Here is a 20406-nt window from a genome sequence, read left to right as displayed (position 1 = left end):
GATCCGGCAAAGATAAGGCCCTAGGCTGTGACCTCTAGTGGAGGCTCACTTCAGACTGTCTTCTAGCAAATGGCCATGTGTTCTCTGCTGTAAGGGCTGTGATGTCTCAAGGGGTCTGTCAAGGTATGCCACTCCCCTGCATACACTGTCCAGTGACGCTGCTTTCGTGTACACGGGGACAAAACTCTTCATATGGCCAATCTTCCCTTTAGCTACCAGCTGTCTTTTCTTTTTCCTTTAATAACAACTCTGTATTGATTCTTTGGGAATTTCATATCACACACCCCAATCCCAGTCACCTCCCAGTCCTTTCATAGCCACCCCTCACCCCCGTAGCATCCCCCCAAAAGAAAACCCTACCTTGCTCCTCCATGTTTCCAGCACCTCTTAATCCATCCTTGCCACACTGGGTGCTGCGGTGTGTTACACCCTGCTGTCCAATCAGCTGCATCCACAAAATATTCATTACAGTGGGTCACTGGTCGGCTTCAAGGCCTCTGGCACACCATCATCACTGGACCCTCACCGAAACTCCTCTCGGACATCCTGCTGTAGCCCCGAGTGATAGAGGTTCTGTGGTTATCGTCTCTCCACACACTCCAGCAGGTCGTAGATGGTGTGGCTGTTAGAGTGGCCAACCCAAGGCCCAGGATGTGGGGGTCTGGGTGGTAGCTGAACTGATCTCTTTAGGCCACTGGGACCGCCCCCCTCAGGAGTCAGTTCTCCTAGGCACATGTCACTGGGGCCAGCTCTCCAGTGCCCATGGTGAGTGCAAGGGCCAGATCTGGGGGGCAGGGGGGCAGTGCAGCTCCTCTGATGCAGTGTCCTCTGAGGGGCAGGACCCTACAGATTGAGACTTGGCCCCAGGCATCAGCTTAGGCCCAGAGGGCACCCTGGCTCCGGTGTCTGCACAGACCACTCAGATCAGCATGGCCCCAGTGGCAACAAGGCCCTTAGACACCAACATGGTTTCAGGTGACTGTCCAGAGCCTGGGCACCCTCACAGACCTAGATGGTAACAGGAGACATGGACATGTACTCAGAACCTGGCTGCTGCTGGACCACAGACCATAGGCCATAGGCAGCAACCACGGCCTGAACAACACCGTGGCCACGAGGACAGCACCGGCTGTCTTCTTACCCCATGGAGGCTAGGCTCAGGTTTTCCTCACCATTCACACAAAGCACGCCAAGTCCATTCAGAATTGCTTGTTGATTGTCAGTCTCCACAGGATAGAGGCACAGTGTGTTCAGGACCCTCATCAGACCGATGAAGAAGGGTCTTCGGGCCTCAGTGTGGGGCTTTATTCTTTGCATTCTATTCTCTGACTCTGGAACGATCTTTCTATGTGTTTGTGCTTACTTCCACTAAAGAGTGGTTCCATGAGGACCCAGATTTGTTTAATTTGGTCATCTGTGTCTAGGACCGTATGACCACGATGCCTGTGCAGCGCCTTGTTTGCAAGGCGTCCAGAGGGGAACGAACAGAACTGGAAAAGCCAAAAAGCTATTGAAAGATGTTGAAATTACAGAGTTCCTTGCTCTCTCCCGGGGATCACAGAGTCAGATTCCCATTACTGCTGCTACTTCCTCCTCCTCTTCCTCAACACTTGAACTTGGGTGGTCTTGGAACTCTGTTTCTGAAGTTAGATTTTACGGTTTCACTTTTATCTCTGCCACTAATCCTGGACAATCGCTTCTCTCTGTTGCAACGCACGGAAGGGGGTAATAAGGAAAAGTTATTTTTGGGAAGCACTCTTGTGGTTAGGAACTGGAGTAAAGTGGTAATTGGATTTTGATATGGTGCATTGTCTACACTCAAGCTTCCTCAGGTATGAGCAGATCAGAGCCTCGTGCAGCTGTGTAAATTCTCAGGGCCACAGAACTGGCCTGGAGATAGGAGCCTGCGAAAAACGAAAGAACCACATGGGGTCTCAGCCTCTGCAGGGTGGGAATGAGCCCCAGCAGGGAGGAGACAGAGCGAGAGAGTTACCCATCCTGCCACTCTCACCAAGCATTTGTTTCCCTTCTCAGGCATCTTCCCCTCACCCCCTCGCTCAGTCCTTCTGCCCTTATCAAGCCTTGCTTGGACTTCTGCTGTTTTGTTTTGTGTGAATTTCAATTTTTTTTCCTTGTTTCAAAACCAGCATGGTTCATGGGTCATTGGAAAATTAGAAAATATCAGGAAGAGAAAATACTAAATTTAGTGACAGATATCTATAGTTAACATTTTGATATGCATGGTTCAGACTTTGTGGTTATATCAATACTTTTGTCCACTTTTAGCAAAATGGAGTTACTTTTTAGTTTTATTATTTTGATCTTTTTAAATTTTAGGATATTCTTTATTATAGCTATTCCAGGTGTGAGTGTGTATTTCGAGCACAGTGAATAAATTGTAAGAATCTCTCCTTTCACCATGTTGGTATCAGGGATAAAACTCACTTCTTCAGGCCGGGTAGCAAACCCCTGTAACCTGCTGAGCCCGCTCACCAGACCCGGTTTTTTGAGACAGGGTGTCCTGAGAGCCCCCCCTGTAGTTCAGGCCGAGATCCTTCTGCCTCTGCCTCCCAAGTGCTGAGATGGTAGGCATGTACCAGCAGGCTCTGCTAACAGAATCAGTTACTACATAGTTTAAGTGAGGTTTTTTTTTTTTTTTTTTTTTTAGCTTAATCCTACGGGTTTTGTTTTTCTTGTAACGTTTTTAGTGGTTAGGTAATATTGTATATATACATGTTTCTTTTAGTAAACCAATCACATATTGTATAGTGAAGTTGTTTTTTAGTTTTTGACTAGTGTCATGAGTGTTCTGTGAACATTCCTGGAAGCAAAAGCTTGTACAAATTCATTAACTTTTCTCCTAGGAGAAATTCCTAGAAGTGGGATTGTGGTGTCAAAGAATGTGCTGGATAATTTTATGTGAACTGGCACAGGCTAAAGTTATTTGAGAGATGAGAACCACAATTAAGAAAATGCCTTTGTAAGTTTGGGCTGTAGGCAAACCTATAGGACATTTCCTTAATTAGTGTTTGATGGGAGAGGGTGCAGCAATTGTGAAAGGCACCATCTCTGGGCTGGTGGTCCAGGGTTCTGTAAGAAAGGAGATTGAAGAAGCCATGAGGAGCAAGCCAGTAAGAAGCACCCCTCCATGGCCTCTGCATCAGCTCCTGCCTCCAGGTTCTTGTCCTGACTTCAGTGATGAACAGTGACATGGGAGTATAAACCAAGAGAACTCTTCCCTCCCCAACTTGCTTTTTAGGTCATGGTGTTTCCTTACAGCAATAGAAACCTTAAAGATAAAGAAGCATTTTAAGATGCTTTCTCTGTTCTCAAACTTCGCTTAAGAAATGAGAATTTAGCTTGTTGGCAGTGGCACATGCCTTTAATCCCAACACTTGGGAGGCAGAAGCAGGTGGATCTTTGTGAGTTTGAGACCACCCTGGTCTATCAGAGCTAGTTCCGGGACAGCTAGGGCTGTTACACAGAGAAACCCTGCCTTTAAAAAAAAGAAAGAAGGAAACGAGAACTTGGGGCTGGAGAGATGGCTCGGTGGTAAAGAGCCCTGGGTGCTCTTCCAGAGGACCAGGGTTCAATTCTCAGCACCCATATGGCGGCTCAAGACTCTCTGTAACTCCAGGAGTTTTCCAACACCTTCACACAGACGTAACACCAATGCACATAGAATTAAAATAAATTATTTTTAAAGAGAAAGAAATGAGTGCTTGGCACTAGCCACTCGTCTTTGTCACCTTGGCCTTTCTGGTTCTTCTCTGTGTCCTAGCAACACATCCTCACACACCCAGTCTCTTCCCTTTCAGCTCTTGCCCCTTCTGAAGAACACACGGACGCGTCAGTAGAACTATCAGACCTTTGCTGCGCCCGTGGATGTCCTCCCTGCAGCTCCATGGTTCTTGTACCCCAGCCAGCTGGTTCCACTTGTGTCTCTTCCCCTAGGCCTTGCTTCTTTGGTGTCTGGTTTGTTGCTGTCCCTCTGGCCCACCACTCCCTAGTGTTTTTAACACTCTCCTGTGCCTACTTCACCGAGAAGGAGCCCAGAAGCCATGCTGCAGGTCCTCAGCCACTTCTCAGCTTTCTGCATCACCCTCCTCGGCCCTGCTGCTGCGGGGCTGGTCTCACCATCCCTCCCACCTCAGCCCTGCTGAGGAACTGGTCTCACCGTCCCTCCCACCTCAGCCCTGCTGCGGGGCTGGTCTCACCATCCCTCCCACCTCAGTCCTGCTGCGGGGCTGGTCTCACCATCCCTCCCACCTCAGCCCTGCTGAGGGACTGGTCTCACCGTCCCTCCCACCTCAGCCCTGCTGCGGGACTGGTCTCACCGTCCCTTCACAGGAGACTGATCTCATGTCCACTCCATCATATCTTCCTTCCGATTTCAGCAAGTTTTTCTGTCTCATCCCTCAATATAACAGTAATCTTTCCCTGAGGACTTACTGACCTGTCTCTAGGTCTGATGTTACTGCCTACCTTTCTCATAAAGTGTAGCTTTCTCTCTCTATTCTCTTATATTACTAAGAGCTGTCTCTTTCAAAGTTGGCATTGTCCAGAAGACCAAAAGTTGTTATATTTGCATTTGTTAGGCTGCCATCTAGTATCTGTTATGTGACACAGTGTCTACTTTGTCATAAACTGTAACAGTGCTTTTGTTGGTTTGTTTTTACGGAGCAGAGTTTCTCTGTGTAACACTGGCTATCCTAGAAATCCCTTCGTAGACCAGGCTGGCCTTAAATGCACAGAAATCTGCCTGCCTCTGCCTCGTGTAACAATGTCTTTTACTTTCTGTCTTTTAGCATGTATTAATTAAACAGAAGTAAGGCTTCATTCAGACATGTTCATAAGTGATCTGTTTTTTAAGATTGATCTTTTTAAGATTTATTTATTTTGTGATTGCATGCGTATTAATGTTTTGCTTGCATGTATGTGCACCATGTGAGTTCCTGGTGCCCACGAGGTCAGAAGAGGCATCAGCTCCCCTGGGACTGAAGTCACAGACATTTGTGAGGTGCTAAGTGAGTGCTGAGAATCAGCCTTGTCTTCTACAAGAGCGACAAGTCATCCTAACCACTGAGCCAACTCTCTCACTCTATGCAGCCCATTTTTATCCCGGCTCATCTTTTGCTGAGAGTTTTATAATGGTTCACAGTGTCTGGGCTGTTTCGCCCAAACTTGGAGGTGCTGTAAAATTACCACTATTATAAAATGAGTCAAAAGAACAGTGACTCTGGTGTTCTGGAAAATCCACATGGCGTGCTAGAAAGAAGTTCTAGTCATTTAGACATATAGTCTCCCTTAGTCTGTGACTTCGGTGTTTGCTTCTGCATTTGTTGACTGTGTCTTACTTTTAGTTGCTGTGAACGAGCATTGGCATAGAATGCCTCTCCTTACATGCCCGGCATGTAATTCTTCAGACATGTGTGATTATTTCTAAGGGACATCTAACACAGTGAAAGAAGCTTTGGCAGTTGGGGGTGGTGGAAAAGGCAGCCAGTGAGTTCACCAGCCAGGTTTGAACTTGATAAAACTTGTATCCTTCCTTGTAACACAGTAATATTCACTAAACCTGGTTGAAGTAGTGTTGATACAAAAATATAGATGTTTGTGGAAACCATGCAGTAAGTGAGTATAGTACTATGTAATTATTCCCATGGCCTTCCAGTCAGATTACCTTGAAAATCCAGAATGATCTTGATGAACAATAGAACATTATGATTTCATGGTTCCTCTGTATACCTCCTACGTAGAGGTATAATGCTTGTATCTAATAGGATTACCAAATTACATACCTTTTTGGTATTAGTAATGTGCCTAAAATACCTGTCTTCCCTGGCCAGTTATGATTTTGAAGTGAACCTTTTATACCCATACGGACGCTTCAGGCTTCTCATCCTGAGAAAGTCAAGATGCTCTTTTTATTGAATTTTGAGTCTTGTTCAGTCCACAATACAAGAGCTTCTTTCTATACCCCACACAGTGTGGTTCTTTTAGCTAGCCTGATGCCTTTGCAGGTTGATTTAACCCCATGCTCGCTGTCAAAGCACATAGCACCTTCTGCTGCCCACTGGTCTTCCTCTAGTGAGCAGGGGAAGCCGGGCTGCTGGTGCCTGCCTGGCAGGATGGAGGGGCGGAGGAGCAGTGACAGTGAGGGGCCCTGGGGCAGTGACAGTGTGGAAGCAGACAGAAACAGTTGCCTCATTTCGCGGCAGTGCTTTGGGAGGGATGGGCCAGTTGGTGAGTTCTTCCAAGGCACCCTGTCTTTGAACAGCTTGGTCCCAGTCTTTAGTAACTCTTCTGTAATCCCCACCCAGGTCTTTGTTCCCAATCTTGGCTTCTATATTAGTGTTCTCTGGTGCTGCAACAAAATAACAAAAGCACATGTCTTTAAAAGTTTTCAAGATTGAGTCCCATCTGCTTTCCTTCTCCAGCAGAGGATGAGGCGTTCTGGGCAGGTATTCTCTTGAAGTACTTGTTCCTGAATGTTCGTGCGTTCTGAAGGGCATGCTTTGGAAGGGGAGTGGTAGGGAGATTCTGGATGGTGCATACTCTTGAGTTTTCCTTTCTTTGTAGCAATCATTGTGGTCAGGTGACATTCTGGGAAACAGCTAAGTGTCCTTTGTAGCACTGTGTACAAACGTGTTCGCTCCTAGGAAGTCTCAGAGGAATTAAGTGTTCTGTCCAGCAGAAGGAAATACTCTTATTTTCTTTCCTTACCGCTCCAGAGACTTGGGACTTTCCCAGTATATTAGTGGAATATTTGGACTTTTATAATAAAACTTATTGGGGAAAGACCTTTGTTCCTAGAAAGTCTTTGATGGACCTCTTTCCTCTTGTCAAGTCATGGCGTCCTGACCTTTAATGCTCTTCCTGAAGCACAGATTTGAGCATGTTGTGACATTCCTCAGAAATTTTCACTCTTACTCACTCCTTTATTTTTGAAGAATCGTGTGGTCCCTTTCTTGCCTTTAAAATCACCTCTGGTCCTCCAGCATACTGCTATCTTATGTGTACGTCCGTGTCCTCTGCAATTCCCATTTTCTGGTACACGCCCCAGCTTTCTGTTCCCCTTTCTGCCTCAGGTTCCTTCATGTCTTCTTGTACAAGTTGAATTTTACTTCTTTTTTAGTGCCTAGTTCTGGCTTCATTTTGCCCACAAAGCTTTTCTGATAATTTTTTTTAATGAGTGTGTGTGTGTGTGTGTGTGTGTGTGTGTGTGAGAGAGAGAGAGAGAGAGAGAGAGAGAGAGAGAGAGAGAGAGAGAGCATGTGTGCCCACGCTCATACGCACATGAATATGGAGGCCAAAAGAGGGCATTGAATTGTCTGGAGCTACAGTTAAAGGCCATTGTGAGCCACCTGAAGTGGGTGCTGGGAATTGAACTTGTCTCTGGAAGAGAAGCAAGCTTTTTTTAACTGCTGTGCTTTTGCCCAAGGAGGGTCTTCCCCTTCTAACTCTGCTCTCATTGTATTTGTCCCTACATTTGGATTTATCTTTTCTGTGTACTGTCCCCAGACTAATGCTAACTGTTTTTTGGGAACCAGAAGTTCCACTATGGGCCGGATCTAGCTGAAGTTCCCTTTGTAGCACCCCACTTCCTGTGTGGTCAGGAGCTGCCGGTAGTGAATGGGGATTTGTAGTCGGCTGCATGTGCTGTGTAAGGCTGCTCATAGCGAGCAGGTCTATTTCTCCGTGTTGCTGTCACTCTAAAGTATCCAAGCTTTAATCCCAGAACCCCGCAGTGTGTGAGGGAAGATTGCGGTCTCAGTGTGGAGGAGACAGAGACAACAGAAACCACAGTGCAGTTACTGTTAGCCCACACGCTCCACCTGCCCTCCTTCTCTTCTGTGCACAATTGCCTTGCTGGGTGCGCAAGCAAATGCTAAGTGCTCATCTGCTAATTTGGAATTTGCAGTTTGATAATGGCATCCGATTTTGTTACTTCAGCGTTCGGTTGTATGGTTTTATTTTGCATGGTTTAATTTTCTACAGTGGACTAACTTTGTATATTTGTTTTTTTATGTTGCAGGTTAATATCCTTCCAAGAATTTGTAGCATTTGAATCTGTTCTGTGTGCTCCGGATGCCCTGTTTATGGTGGCTTTCCAGCTGTTTGACAAAACTGGCAAAGGAGAGGTTACTTTTGGTAAGGAGCATGGTGGTGGGAGCATTTCTTTGTTTTAGAAATGAAAGGGACCAACACACTTTTTAAACATTATTATTTATTTTATTGAAAATACATTTTTTTTCTCACATAAATGTTCTGATTATGGTTTTCCTTCCCTCTTCTTCAATTCCCCCACCTCCCCTCCCATCCAATCCACCCCTTTTCTGTCTCATTAAAAACAGATTTCTAAGGGATAATAATATCATATGATAAAACAAAAAATCACACCTCAAGTTGGACCAAAACCAAACCAAACCAAACCAACCAAACAAACAAACAAAAAACAGGAGAAAAGGGTCCACGAGAAGGCACAGGAAACAGATTGACTTGTTTACTAACTCAATAATCCCATAAAACACTAAGCTATAAGCCATAATATATCCATAGAGAACCTGGTGCAGACCTGCGCAGGCCCTGTGCCTACTGCCCAGTCTCTGTGAGTTCATATGAGCATTGCTCATGTTGATAGAGAGGGAGAGAGGGCCCTGTTTTCCTGGTGCCCTCCATCCCCTCTGCCTCATACACTCTTTCTGACACCTTTTCCTCTAGGTTCCCTGAGCCCCGATGGGAGGGATTTGATGGAGACATCTTATGTAGGGCCAAGTGTTCAAGTCTGGCGGTGGGTCTCTGTGCTTGCTCCCGTCTGCTGCAGGAGGAAGCTTCTGATGATGACTGAATAAGGCACTGATCCATGAGTAGAGCAGAATGCTGTGGGAGTCGTTTCAGTTTTCTTTTCATTGCTACCTTTCCCCTCTCTTTTTCTTCTCTCTCTCTCTCTCTCTCTCTCTCTCTCTCTCTCTCTTTTTTAAGAAGAGTAGAAATTGGCTTTGACCTAGGTCTTTGGACTATCTATTGGTTCCATCTTGTGCAGTGGGTCTTAAGTCAAATCAGACATTGGTTGGTTACCCCACAGGCTTTGTGCCACCATTGCCCTAGCATCTCTTGCAGGCAGGACACCATTGCAGGTCAAAGAATTTGTGGCTGAGTTGATGCACACTCATTCTTTTAAGAAGTTAGCATGTTCCTTTAAACAGTGGTACAGTGGGATCTATAGCTCACATGTCTTCCTCTTTGCAGAGAAAGGATTCTGCTCTGACGTAGCTTTCATACTTTAGTCCTGGAACAGGTGACAGCTAGAAAGAACTTGTATCCCTTCCTCTCTGTGAGCTATGCTTCCCACTGTGGGGGCTGATGATCAGCCTCCCACCACCAGAAGTTCCCACACACCCAGTGCTTATTGTGGTCACCTGTCCCTCACAGAACAGGCTGCTGGTGTGCAGTGGTCCCGAGTACCATTGAACTGTCCTCCCCAGCTGCTGCGCTTCCCAGTGGCTGCGCTTTCAGTTTTAAAAGATGATGTTCAATCAATGTTCGCTGCAAAGCCATAGCAAATCTCCTAAGTTTAGAAGTAGAAGGCCTCAAGGTGCTGACACTGGAGTGCTCTTTAAAGAAGTTGGCTAATGAAGTTCCAGAAAGTTCCATGAGTGCTACAGACTTAGATTTCTGGGAACCCGCTGCCCCCTTGCCTAGATAGAAACTTGGGGCCCATTGATCATGTGGATTGTACTTTAGGAAAAATGACTGACGTAACCTTGTGAGTTTTCTTGTTGCTGTGACCACATAGCTAACAAAAGGCTGCCTAAGTGAGAAAGCACTGATTTTTGCTTCTGGTTTGAGGTGCACGTCTTATCTAGGGAAGGCACTGAAGCAGGAGCATGAGACAGGAGCGTGAGGCAGCTCGTCACTTTGTGTCCACAATCAGGAAGCAGGGAGCTGACATTAGAGTTCCACTCATTTCTCCTTTTTATTCAGTCTGAGACTCCAGGTGGAATAGTGCCACGCACATTCAAGGTGGGTTACTCTTCTCAGATAAATCTGGAAATACCCTCCTGATACATGCAGAAGAGTATGTCCACATGATTCTAAAGGCAGTCAAGTTTTGATGAAGGTTAATCATCACAGTGCCCATTTTAGATGTTGATTCTGTTTCTGAGTTTTGGGTGTGCCTTGTTTTGGTGTTTGTGGGGAGGGCACAGATGAGGGACAGATACAGATGATGTCACACAGTGCAGGGTCTCAGCCAAGCGTACTTCACTGCCTCAGCTTTACTGTTTTGTTCCTGTGCACAGTTGTGTCCATTTCTTATCAGAAGTGGAGCTAAGAATGCCATCTATGAGTTGATTGATTGTACTGGCCTTTTGCTCTGTACCTGTCCCTCCACACTTATCTGTTCGGGCAGAGCTATCCAGGCCCCCAGCAACAGTGTCCACAGTGCTTCGGCAGAGCAGCCCTGAAAAGGCACCATGCAAGTCTTCAGTGAGCCGGTGAGCACCAGCTCAGGGTGGCATGGAGCCAGTGGGAGTTGGTCTCATGACGTTGTTATGGCAGTGTTTCCTTGTAGGTTCCACACAGTGGGTTTCCTCTTCTGCTTCCTTTTCTCTACGAGTTTGAGTAGAAATGGAGGAAGCTGGGCTGGGGTGAAGAACAGTCTTTTAGTCAAAGGGACTAGGGATATTGGTGGCAACAGTCTTGCTAGAGGCCCTGGTGGAGGAAGCACACAGTATCAGTTACTTTTCTTGGCTGAAAGAAAGTTAAAGAGAGAAGAGTTATTCTGGCTTACAGTTACAGGGGCTCCAGTCTCCAGCAGGAAGCACAGGTGCAGGAGTCTGATGTGGCTGGGTATACTGCACACAGTCGAGAGGCAGAGAACCGACAGGAAGTGAGGCCTGTCCTGATGACGTCCATCCCCCTGTGAGGCTCTACTTCCTACAAGTTCTACCACTTTCAGAACACACTGCTAACTTAGAAAACATAAGCCTGTGAGGGAGATTTTACATTATCAAGAGACTTAGACTCTCCCCAGTGCAGGGGGAGGTGTTAGGACAGGAGAAGCAGGGTGGATATACAAGAGTCACTCATGAATTTGGAAAGGACAGCAGTGTGAGGATGATGGGTGGGTGAGTGATTTTAGCTTTCTGATGATAGGGGAGTTCAGCCAATCACATTCTGTTCATGGGGCATGTCGCCCTAAGGCAAAAGTTTACCCATAAACTTGGCAGGTGAAAGTCGTCCCCCCCCCCCCGCCCCCCCCCGCCCGCCTCTTGACCTGGCTTGGATCCAGCGTTCTTCCAGCAGGGTGAGATTCTGTGTAAGTTTTCCCTTCTGTTTTTATTAAAGCTCTCTCTTTTGTAAGATAGTCTGGGGACTTTTCATTACCGATTGCCCTGCGTCATCATTCTGAACATTATTTTCTCATCTATAAAGCAGACACAGTGACTCCTCTTTCCACACCTCATGAAAAACATCACTGCATATGGGGTGCTATGTGAAAAGCAAAGGTCTTTATAAAAATGGTAATACTAAAGCAATAGCCTGAGTAAAGCCCTCCTCCCCCATCTCAGTTTTCTGTTGCTGTGATAAGGCACCATGATCAAGGTATTTTATAGAAGAAACAGTTTAATTTGGGGCTTATGGTTTCACAGGTTAGAGTCCATGATGACATCCCAAGGTCATGGTGGCAGGAACAACTGAGAATTGATATAGTAATCCCTAAGCAGGAGGATGTGGTGGGGAACAGAGACAGACTGATAGACATACTGGAATGGCTCCAGTCTTTTGCAAACTCAAACACACATTCTCCAACAAGAACAGTCTTCTGATCCTTCCCAAATAGTTCCACCAACTGCAGACCAAATATTCATATAAATGAGCCCCTGGGGACCACTCTCATTCAAGCCGTGATATTTTTCTATTCTTTTCTTAGTCGTTGGGAAGTCCTTTGACACAGTAGTATTACCCATGACCCATGTGCTGTGTGCTGAGCACTGTCCGTCTCTCGGGCCATGTGAGATTGACACTCCAAATTCTGGAGTGTTCACATTCTATTTATGCCATCAACTGCCCGTGACTGATGCAGAACACACGGCCCCTCCACCACTACCCTGTCCTTACGTAATATATTACCTGTATCATCACTTAAAAACAATGACATGTTGAATGCATGTCCTATGTACATTTATGATGAATCTGTTAGGAGCTCCCATACAGATCTCATTAAAATATGGCCTGGGTCATCTGAACCATTAACCCCAGATGTTACAGTACTCAGGGAACCAGATAACCTTTAATTAATCAGGAACTACAGATTAATACCAAAGGTCTAACATTTTTTTTATTTTTTTGAGAGATAGGACTGTCATGTAGTTGTGGGTAACTTTTCAGGGAAACAGAGTCGAATGCGCTGTGGCAGCCTAAGGACTTTGGACAACAAGTGCTCTAAGAAGTTAGTAATGTGTTCTAGGAAATTCATCATAGATCTGAAGAAATAAAAACAACTAGGCAGCCTCATAGCAGTGGAGTTGGACAAGCCAAGAGGACTTCCCACCTCAGTCGGTGTCACCGGCCCGAAGTCCTTAGAGAACAAAGTCCAGGTGCATAGTCTGCCTGAGTGTCTACGTGAGGCTGGTTTGCAGTGCGGGGCGTGACCATCTTACCTGTTCATGTGCTGCCTTTAGCCCTTATAAACTCCTGTCTGAACTGGACCCTTTGCATCTCTGGAAGTAAGGAATGGCAGGAGGCTCCATGCTGGCACCCCAGACTGGCTCTGTCCACTGTGGTGATCATAGAGGGGGCGTTGTCTCTGCACTATACTCTGGTCACTTGGAACTTTTCCCTGGACCACAGGGAAGGCTTGAGAGTGGTCTCACTCCCTGCCCCCACCCTAGCCTTACATTTTATCCAGGGTGAGAGCAGGTGCGCTCCTCATCTGTTGGTGGATAGATAGGGCTTCCACAGGAGGTCAGCTTCTGTAGGTGGTCACCAGTGCCTGTCACCAGTGCCATAGGCCGATCTTCAGTAATGCCGGCCGTGCTCCTCACCCAAGTCAACAGACAGTGTGACATGTAATCAGAAGTCATATTTCCAAAAACCCTTTTCCTGTTTCTTGAGACCTTGTTTACATTTCTCATATTTTCTTGTCTAAAACTCTTCCCTGTGTTTGTTACAATGAAAAGACCCCAATTAGTCCAATTTTCTTCCTTCCGTATCCAGCTCATTCCTTTCTGTTTCCTGGGAGAACATTCGCCTTTGCCGTTCTTGTCTCACTGTGCTTTCTTCTTTTCTTCTTCCTTTGTCTCTTTCTGCAGGGCTGCAGGTTTAATGCAGCCTCTCTGCACATTGGACGGGTCCTCCAACGTTCACTGATCCACAGCCCCAGCACTCACGATGATTTCCAGTTTGATATCGTTATTTACAAGTAGCACTTTATATGAACATGTTGGTGACAGGATGTGAGGATACGTGAAATAGTCTAGATAATAAGTTGCGTTCTATATATGTGGAGAAAACAATGTTCTAAATGGTTTTATTTGCACTTTAGCCTATATCATGGTATTTTTTCCAACTTTCATTTTTAAAGCATACTTTCCTGACATTTATTGTATATAGGAGGCATGTAACTTGTCAGGGAACATTTTAATGAAACTTATATGATGTGGCCATTGTCCACTTCAAAGACAACAGAGCCAGAAGTGGGAAGTGGTTACAGCTTGCTTTCATCACTGTGGGTTGATTTTGCTTTTTAAAGTTTATAAACTTTTGTTTTTAAAGTTTATGTAAATGGGACAGTACCAAAGATACTTCTTTGTCAGCGCTGGGGAGGTGGTGATTAACATAGTTTTTGGAAGAACAGTACTGTTACTAATACCCATGCCTGTGGGTAATAGCCACCTGTACCTCCAAGGCTCTGATGGCATCTTCTGGCTTCTCTAAGCACACACACACACACACACACACACACACACACACACACACACACACACACTGAAGTAGATGTTGTTCTGTGTAGAGATGGTAGCATTCTTTGTAGATATTGTCGAACAGTACGATACATGAGTATGCTCATATATCCTTGCCTTTCGTTATTGGGAGAGAAGGTTAGCCCACTGTGATTAAGCAATCTATAACACACGAGCCTGGAAGACATTATACTAAGCAACAGACAGCCAGTCATCAAAGGATATTTGTAGTGTGTAATTCCATTTTTTTGAAATTCCTAGGATAGGTTCATACAGGAAGAAAGTGGAGTGATGCTGGCAGGGACTGGGAGAAGACAGGAATGCGGGTTTAGTTTTTAATGGATACAGAGCCTTCCGTTCTGCAAGATGAAAAGATTTTGGGGTGGGCGGTCGTTGTACAGCAATGTAAATTCACCTAATGCGACAGAACTGCATACTTGCATGAAGTTAAAATTGTAATATATATATTATATTACACAATAAATTGTATATGAATAGTCCTGAAATTATAGGAGGAATTAGGAGTTCTGAAAATTGAAGTTTTTACAGCTAATCGTTGGAGTCAATGGGTGTGAACTCACTGGATGTGTGCCTTTGCTTTCTTATGAGCAAGGCCTGTAGGTGCCCGGCAGTTCCGTACAGTGAAGACCAATGTGGGCCTGGTGGTGCACTTGTGACTTTTCTCTTCATTACTGGGGAGAGCCCTCTGCAGCAGAAGTGCCCCACACTCCGGCAGTCATTTCTGGCTACTTAGTCAAAAGAATTGGAATCAGGATTGTGGACTGATAGTCAGCACTCGGTGATAATATTCACTCTAGCCCGAATAACTAGTAGCCCCTGATTAACAAAATGAAAGCTATTCATTGAATGCAGTGTTAATTTGGTTAAAAGAGAATCCATGGGATTTGTAACATGAAGAACCACGAGGATAAGCCAAGTGAAAAAGGCCAGTTTCAGGTCGACAGGTCCTGCAGAACTGAAGGCATAGTAATCCTACGCAGTAGTGTAGCTACTGGGGGCTGGAGGTGATGGAAAATTCCAAATCAAAGGGCATAAAATTTCTATCAGGCATGATAAGTAAGTTGCAGAGATCTGCTATATCATTCATGGCTCTATTTCCTGCAGATTCCATAGCCTCTCCGAACAGCACGATCCCTGTGCCAAACGTTCAAGTATGTGAGCCTATGGTAGGCCTGTTTTTAATCAGGCCACCACAGCATCCTTAGCCCAATCAGAATGACTTGGAAAGATGGAGAGATACAAAGATTTGGAATGGTGGAGGCCACTTTCCCAGGAAGAAAGAATGGCCATGGGCCAGATGCTAAGGTGGGGGTGTGCGTGGAATATTTGAGCAGCAGAGGGGAGAACCCATGAGAATCAAGTGAGGCAGGAGGAACCCATGAGGAGAAGTAGAGAATGAACGTTTGGTTGAACACTGCAGAGGAGGGAGGGAATGGATTCTGCTGGTGAACGTGGGAAGCTGCTGCTGGATTTCCTATCAGCAGAGAGACAGATCTGGCTGGTGGTGAACAGGGTCATCCTGATTTTTGTTTTGAGAGAGGAGTAACCTGGGATCTTACGTTGACTGACACAGAGGGCTTGAGGAAGTGGTGGGGTCAGCGAGGCTGCTTAGATTCTGGGTCTGTTTTGTTACTTGTGTGTGTGCGCGTACATACATGTACATACATGTACATACATGTACATACATGCCCACACCACAGGAGACTTTGGGGAGTCAGTTTTTTCTTTTCACCGTGTGATTCCCAGAGCTCAAACTCACGCTGTCAGGTGACTTTACCTTCTTGATCATCTTGCTGACCCAGATTCTGGGTTTATTTGTAAAAGACAACTTCTGGGGTGCTTCAGTAGGTTGGATGTGGTGTGTTAGAGAGGACGAAGGAGAGCGAGCCCAGAAGAGAGTGATGGTGCGGTCAGTGTGCAGACCCGATAGGAAGCTGGAGCGCAAGGGGAAGACTGGCTGGGACCAAGTGGCAGGCACAGGGTTCTGTATTTTTCTTGCGGTAGTTCATGCCCATTGCTTTCTAAATAAGCATCTAGGCGCTTAGACCCAGAGTCTGGGAGTTGAGGGAGGGCTTTAGCACGTCAGTGGTTCAAGCCACTGACTCAAATACTGTGAATGAATGGAGCAGAGTTAACTCCTGAATACACCAAGTTGTAGGGCTGGAGACTGAGCAGTGAACTGGAGGAACACTTCCTCCCTGCATTCCGATGGAACGGAAAAGAGCACAGTGTGGTGGAGAGGATCGAGGCCACTCGAGTAGGCCGCCTCAGCGTGAGAAGGTGGATTTGGGTACAGGATGAGATTAAAAGATTTAGAGACCCAAGGGGCGTTTGAGGGAGGAGAAACCACCTAACATCAGCTACAGGATGCGGGGCAGGAGTTTATCTTATAGGAGAAGTAGTTGGGAACTGGTTCTGGTTCTTCATAGCACTGCTTCAGGGCCATGACGATGCTTGAAATTGTGTGTGTGTGTGTGTGTGTGTGTGTGTGTGTGTGGTGAGGCTGAGTAGGGCAAGGCCTCAACCATATCTGTCTGTGACCTTTGTATGTGTGAAGCAGGGAGATAGAACCTCTCATGTGTGAGTAGAACAGCTGGCTACCTTGCCAGTTCCTGGCCAGAGACAGTGAGACTCTGCCTCCAAACCAGAAAAAGACAAGCCTCAGAAACCAGTCCAGGCATGTCCTGTTATTAGAAAGCACAGTGACGTTGTCCTTTAATTTTTACATCAAAAGATGTTTAATTTGACAACGTTTCCTGTGCATATTAATAAGGGCCATGTGGCAAAGTCGCTGTTAAGACAGTCAGAAAAGCTCAAGCTTTTTAAGGCACTGAGAAGTCCTGCAGGAGGAGGAAATCTGTTTTAACGTTGCTTAAGCAAGCTTTTGGGAAACAAAAGTTTGAACATGGCCTTTCTGTCCTGTGTTTGTGTCACACTATACTGGATCCGTGTAGAGTCTGTCCCTGAATCCCCACCGTGACAGACATGAAATCAGTGCTCACTGGGACAACAACAACAACAAGCATTCTAGATGACATAGGGAATACATTGCAACAGCCAGCAGGGGAGATTGCAGGAAGGGATGAGAGATAGCAGGATGGGTACATGGACTGTTCAAGGGGAGCTCACACATTTCAGGTAAAGGCGATTTTATAGAGGACTGGGACATCCCCAGTGTAGGCCGAGACAGGAAACGTGAGGCACAGTCCTAAGAGTTCTGTGTAAAAGGAATCCGTTTGTGACTATTTTTGTTCATACTGACTTTAGATTTGCCATTTCACAAAGGTGATGTTTATTTTGTTGAGAGAAACGTTGTGCCCTACAGTAAGTAGATTTTATTTGGGGGTGAAGATTCCTACTCTCCCACCTATTGCAACGGGGCTAAGGTTCCAGGTAAGAGCAGCGTGAGTTCTGAAAGCAGATTCCTCCACGTTGATAGTGACGTGCCTGGGCTGGAGCGTCCTGGCAGCCCAGACACTGTTCAAAAGCTGTTCCAGTTCATTGGGTCAAAAATCTGCTATTTACGAGAAGCTAAATACGGATTTGCACGATTGACCGTAATGGCTTCAATTTTGAAAGATAGTAGTATCGGAGAGCGCTTCCGGTTGGTGGGGTAATTTGAGAATCGCCCATGCTCAGATGGCTAAAATATTGTACCTTTTGCTACTTCATCACTCCATTTTAAAAATAGGGACATTCTTAAAAAGGGCAGGCTCGTTGAGAAGATGGAGGGATGTCAATTGAAGAGGAAATCACAACATCCACGTGAAGTCATTCTTAGCTAACCGCAGGCCTGGAGGTTAACCGTTCTACGCAAGGGTATGGAGAGATTAGATTGGGGGCCCCTACCATCCTTCTGTCCATCTGTCAGCCCATCCATCTGTGCACATGGGAGTGTGTTCGTGCCTGTGTGTGCGCAAGATGAAAGCCGAAGAGAGTTTGTTGCTTCTTAGAAAGGTGTGGAGCCAGAAAGCTGAGCTGCTAGCACTAAATCCTAAAGCTTGGAGTTGTGGGGAAATTTGACTATTTTAAACTGTACAGCTCATTTAAAAATAGTAAAATTATACCATTATTCTTTCAGTATGAGAGAGATAAAAATACAGTTTTTCTAAATTGGAAAATTCGCTGTAATCTTGCTGCTAATGACTGATTTCTTCCAACAGTTGCAAGGCAGATTTGCTCTGATAGGTTGATAAAGGAAACAAAATCAAGAGCATATTGGAAGTTCTTAGAGAAAATTACAGTTTAGGTATATGTTGGGGGTGGATAGTTAGACATTTTAATTGAAATAAAGCAGTTTCCTACTAATATGGGCTCACTGTGGGTGTGCTTTCGCGGCACATCTGCTCGGAAGCCCTTAAGTAGGGTTAAATGTATGGTAATGCTTTTGTGAGAAAATTATTTTTGCTAGCATCCGTCTAAGGAAACTAGCTTAGGAATTTTTTTAAGCAGTGCAGTTATTATGCTCACATTTACGGAGTGAATTAGGATTCTTACACTGTTTACAAATTTCGGTTGTGCTCCTCATCGGTGATGAAAGATAATGCTAATCGACTGGCGAATGATTAAAGCCGACATGGCTGAGACTGACCACAGTCTGCTGTTGCCTAACACCGTCTCAGGTGACTTCTTACTTTGCATGTGAAGGCTGCTGACCTTATTCGACTATAAGAAAAATACTTTTCCTAGCGGATACATGGAAAGTCGCTCACTTGGCCTCATTGCTGTTGATCGAGGTTGAGCATGTGACAGGCCATTTATATCTTGAGCTAAAATCGCTGTGGCCCTTTGCCTTTTGGCCACATTGTCCACCAGCCTGCACTATTGTGATTTATGGTGTGTTATGCCTCACCATTTGCAGACACCTTGGTTTTGAATAGAGTTCTTATCTGTGAGGCTGACCCTGGATTGTTCCTGTGGCTGCACATGGTGCTTGTTAAGACTGTGGGCCCTCTGGCTCCAGCTTCCATGGACTGATTCCGAATGCTTGGGTGTGAAGCTTGTGAATGTGTTTTGAACGTGCTCTCCTAGGGAACATAGTTCACACTTCAGGCGCACAATGGCAGACGTCATTTATTCTCCCATGCGTGAGAGTTCAGTGGGGGAAAGGTGACTGGTTTCATAGAAAGCACAGCTTGTTTTCTGGCACCCCAAGAGTCTTCTCTCCGGAATGTCACATGACCTTCAGTTAGGCAGCTCTATTCCTTTCAAGGCGTAAAACTGGAAGAGTTTTAAATTACACTTGACTGCTAAATATGATGACATCATAGGTGGCTTCAGTAGAACTCAGATTAACTGTGTGTGTGTGTGTGTGTGTGTGTGTTTAAAGATCGGCATCACCACTGCATGCTCCATGTGTGTTCAAGCTAACAATAGACAACTTTGCAAGATCTTATAGAAAACTCACTTTATGTGGAGTACGCCATGCTCTCTGTTTTAATGACATCTGTTTCCTTCCTAGACATTCCTTGAGTGAGCTTCAGTTGTAGCCGGCATACTCTTTCCTCTTCAGACCCTTGACTGTGATTAGTATAAAAGGCACTTGGTAGAAGGGTTTGAAAGGACAACCATGACATCGGGTCACATGACCGAGCTAGTCTGCATCCATTGTGTTCCTTAACTTGCCAGTTGAAATTTGTCTCTCATGCAGTTGATGAAGCCATGTCCATGTCAGCTGTTGTTAGCCCTGTCAGCAGGTGAGATATTCCTTCTCACAGAAACAGCACAAGTTTTGTTTGAGGATTAAGAACCCTTCAGAGAGAAGGTGAGGGTGTGCTACAGTTCTCTTGTCCCTTACAAGGGCTCACTGTGGTGTTTAACAGAAACATCCTTTTTGTATTTATTGTATTAATAGACTTTTTAGGATCAATAGGAGAGACATTATGGTTTAGTGTTTGGAATAATATAGCTTGATGAATCTTTTTCTATCTTAATGGGAAACTCGTTTTCACTGATTTGAAGCTTCAAAAAGTGAATCTTCTACAAATTAAAGAGCATTAATTTAGTTATTCTGTATGGAAACAAAGATGTAGAAAGTTAAAATTTGCATAAGTGAAGACCTTGCTGATTTCAGATTATAGTGTGGTGGAGGTTAAGGAATAAGAGCCCATAGAATTTGTAAAAACAAATTCAGTCTAACCACTTAATGGCATGTGCAAGTAATTTGCCAATTAAATATTTCTAGTATTTGAAAGATCTTCAAAGTAAAGAGTGGAGGTTCTTAATCTTTCTTAATTTCGTACTTTAAGAAACATAATAGAAAATTACGTAGATTTCTATCACTTTTCATTCAAAATTTCAGCTTCTGAGCTCAAGGAAGGATGGATTTTAAATGTTGCAGGAAAACTGGTGTCTTTTGAGAGATGTGTGAGCTATGATATTTCCAAACCTCACTGCTTGATTTAAAAAAGTTATC

General features: G+C 45.1%; 1 protein-coding gene across 3 annotated transcripts in view; it reads left to right on the top strand.

Moving 5' to 3' along the window:
• Positions 1-20406, top strand: part of Slc25a13 (solute carrier family 25 member 13) — a 176074-nt gene that overhangs the window by 55513 nt on the left and 100155 nt on the right. For all 3 annotated transcript variants that reach the window (XM_087901791.1, XM_087901789.1, XM_087901792.1), the window contains one exon: positions 8039-8154. In XM_087901791.1, coding sequence (XP_087757917.1) covers positions 8039-8154 — 116 coding nt within the window. The remainder of the gene's footprint in view (positions 1-8038; positions 8155-20406) is intronic.

Source organism: Myodes glareolus, chromosome 25 (assembly GCF_982192425.1).
Source record: "Myodes glareolus chromosome 25, mMyoGla1.1, whole genome shotgun sequence".
Classification (NCBI taxonomy): Eukaryota; Metazoa; Chordata; class Mammalia; order Rodentia; family Cricetidae; genus Myodes; species Myodes glareolus.
This window is presented reverse-complemented; position numbering and strand designations above follow the sequence as displayed.